Source organism: Procambarus clarkii, chromosome 1, assembly GCF_040958095.1.
Source record: "Procambarus clarkii isolate CNS0578487 chromosome 1, FALCON_Pclarkii_2.0, whole genome shotgun sequence".
NCBI classification, from domain to species: Eukaryota; Metazoa; Arthropoda; class Malacostraca; order Decapoda; family Cambaridae; genus Procambarus; species Procambarus clarkii.
Window position 1 is genome coordinate 10,736,178 of NC_091150.1, and position 3,111 is coordinate 10,739,288.

The 3,111-nt window shown below is 42.1% G+C and overlaps 1 protein-coding gene across 1 annotated transcript; it reads left to right on the plus strand.

Moving 5' to 3' along the window:
• Nucleotides 1-298: 298 nt before the first annotated feature.
• LOC138357555 (uncharacterized) lies at nt 299-1,066 on the plus strand. The gene has a single exon (XM_069314462.1). It carries the CDS (start codon nt 299-301, stop codon nt 1,064-1,066), a length of 768 nt encoding a protein of 255 aa, XP_069170563.1.
• Nucleotides 1,067-3,111: the final 2,045 nt, after the last annotated feature.

Sequence of the window (3,111 nt, forward strand, 5' to 3'; positions counted from 1 at the left end):
TCGTGTCAGACCATATGTTGTGTTGCCATATGTTTAGTTTATATTCATTTTATGCATAACATGTTATTTTCAACGCTATTACGAAAAATAAGACATCTACAACGTAAGATACAATACCCCGCGGCGTACTCACGGCGCGAGGACCAGATTCACGAAAGTTGCAGCGGGAAATTTGACTCTAATTACGTTATTTTTCAAGATATCATTAAACGGTTTGGACCACAGTGTTGCCAGAACGTTGTAGTATTTTTCGTAATTTTTCGTAAATATTCCATTTTTCATCGGATTTTCGGGTGACATGGCCCCTAAGTTGTTTGTCTTATATAACAAATCTTCTCTGAGTGTAAAGGAGATAAGCGAAGGTTTGTGTTCCATCATAGAAAGACAAAGAGATAACCCAGATGGAAAAGTGACATCTAAACCTTTGTCTACCACTAATAGTAGACAACAGAGTACAAACAGTATTCCAAACAAATCTAAAACAACTTCCCCCTCCCCAAAGTGGAAGCAAAGCAGTGTAGGCACATATGCAGTTGGTCCCTCCAAACCTACAGTTAATGCGTCACCCAAATCGGTGACTCCCCAAGATGCTGTTAACGTCTGGAAACCATGTGTGTTCTGTGAACAACCACATGTCATATACTTTTGCAAATTTTACCCAGATCGTGCTACACGTATAAAACGACTCAAGGAGTTACGTAAATGTACCAAGTTTATAAGGGCACATAATCCCGACACCTGTACAACTCATATACGTACCTGTAATAGGTGCCATAAGGGTCAACACCATACAGCACTTTGTGGGGACTCAAGTACAAAGTCTGCCAAACCACAGAAGGAGGAAGGAACTACCACATCAGTACAGCTTTGTACTGTGTTACTTGGCATAAGTGTCTTCTCAACAAGGTCTGATCATAAATCAGCTCTACTCACTGCTCAATTGACCATTAAAAATGGAGAGTCCAAAGCCACCATATGTGGATTATTTGACCAAGGATCCCAAATGGCTTTTATCTCAAAGGAGTTGGTAGATGCCCTGAAACTCACACCTGTAAGAGAGACATGAATAGACATAGCAGGATTCCTGACTAACACAGGAGCCCGAGTCCTCAAGGTAGTACGACCTAAAGTACGTTTAGGAGGTTATGTCCGAACGATACAAGCTCTGGTAGTAGATAGATTCCCAACAGACCTGTATGTATATGGTCTAGGTACAACAGTCAAATTCCTGAAAGAAAAGGGAATCCACTTGGCTGATAAAATCACGTCAGACAACCTTTCCAATATTGGAATCCTTATGGGATTAGATGTCTACCATAAGTTTATCAAAGGAAAGGAAGAAAAACAAGGAATGAGCTTGTTACCGTCTGCAGGTGGCTATTTGCTAACAGGCCCAGTATTACGGCTGAAACAACCCGCACCTGTAGACCGCCAACTTGCCAACCCAGTAATGGTTGCATGACTAAGAGACCAGTCTCCACTGCAATTCAGAGACATGTCCGAGGATGAGCTTGATCCCCCTGTACATAAACTATGGGACCTGGCAACTCTCGGCATTGTCCCTGAACAACCTAGCCCAGATGACGACTGGACTTACAAACAATACCTGGACTCATTTATCTACAGAGATAATCAATACTGGGTCAGGTTACCATGGAAGCTGAATCACCCTCAGCTACCCGTCAACCATTTTATGGCACATAACCAATTAAGATCACAGGTGTTGCGCTTACAAAGACAGCCTGAGAACTTGAAGTTGCATCATGAAATATTACAGAAGCAACTCGATAAATTTATGGAAGTTGTCACTAATGATAACCCAAAGGACGGGCACTACCTGCCACACCACCTTGTACTGAAAAATTCTGCTACTACCCACTGCGGATAGTATTTACTTGCAGCTCTAAGACGAGGCAGAGTAGTGTTTCGTTAAATGACTGAAATCAAACTGGCCCTAGCCTGAGACAAAGGCTATACGACGTGTTGTTAAAGTTCCATATTGGGACTTACGGATATACGGTCGACATCAGCAAGGCTTTCCTTAGGGTAGGTCTCTAAGAAGAAGACCGGAACTACACAAAGTTCCTATGGATCAAGGATCCTAACGATCCAAACAGTGAATTAATCACTTACAAGTTTGCATCTGTTTTGTTTGGGGCCACTTCCTCACCGTTTCTGCTTCAAGCTACCTTAGATACGCACTTGAAGAAGTCCAATAGCCCAAACAAAACAGAAATTAGTAAAAACTTGCATGTGGATAATTTTCAAGGAACAACCAGCAATGAGAGTAAACTGTTGAACATATACCATGAGGTCAATCGAGAATTAATGGGAGCCAATATGCCTCTCCAGTCATGGGTCTCCAACAATGCCAAATTAAATCAACTGATCGCAACTGAATTTCCCGACTGCCAGGTACCCGAGAGGACAAAGGTACTTGTACATACAAGACAAGGAATGGAACTAGTCTGTATCAGAAAATTCTCAAAGATGTTATCAAAAGGTCATTATTAGTATGCTTCATCTGTATCATAATCTTGTTTCTTGTACCAACTCTAACCAGGTATGGATATGTAATAAGTAAACTCAGAGGCAGTGTCGCCTCAACTCGCAAAGTTCTAGGGAACCAAGTTAATGACAATGTAAACAATTAAGTTAACCAACATATATTTTAGCAATGATAAGTAGCATCATTCAAGCACTCGAACTGAAGGTTCACTCTGTCAGGATTACTAAACAACGTGAGTCATTACACAAAACTTTGAGAACCATTACAGCTGTCTGCCCCCAAGATAATCAACACAACACTTTGAACACGAATAAGTCACCTTAATGTTCAACTCACCAAGGACTGCCTCGGTTCTAGGAAGTTGAATAGAGAAGGGGAGGGGATGGTCTCAAGTTGACAGGCAGAGTCACCCCTGTCCGGCCGACAGCCTATCTCGGCTGCTGTCTTCTGCCTTGCTCTCCTATTGCTCCCGAAAGTACAGTTTCCTGGGTATTTATTTATTTATTTGAAATCTAGTAGCAAATCCCCCCCCCCCACACACAAGTAGATAGCCCCAGGCCATCTATCAGACCACACCTTAACTAGCGGCTTGTTTGAAGGAC

Excerpts from the sequence above, each read along its gene's own strand:
- LOC138357555 (XM_069314462.1), top strand. The coding sequence starts at position 299 with ATGGCCCCTAAGTTGTTTGTCTTATATAACAAATCTTCTCTGAGTGTA.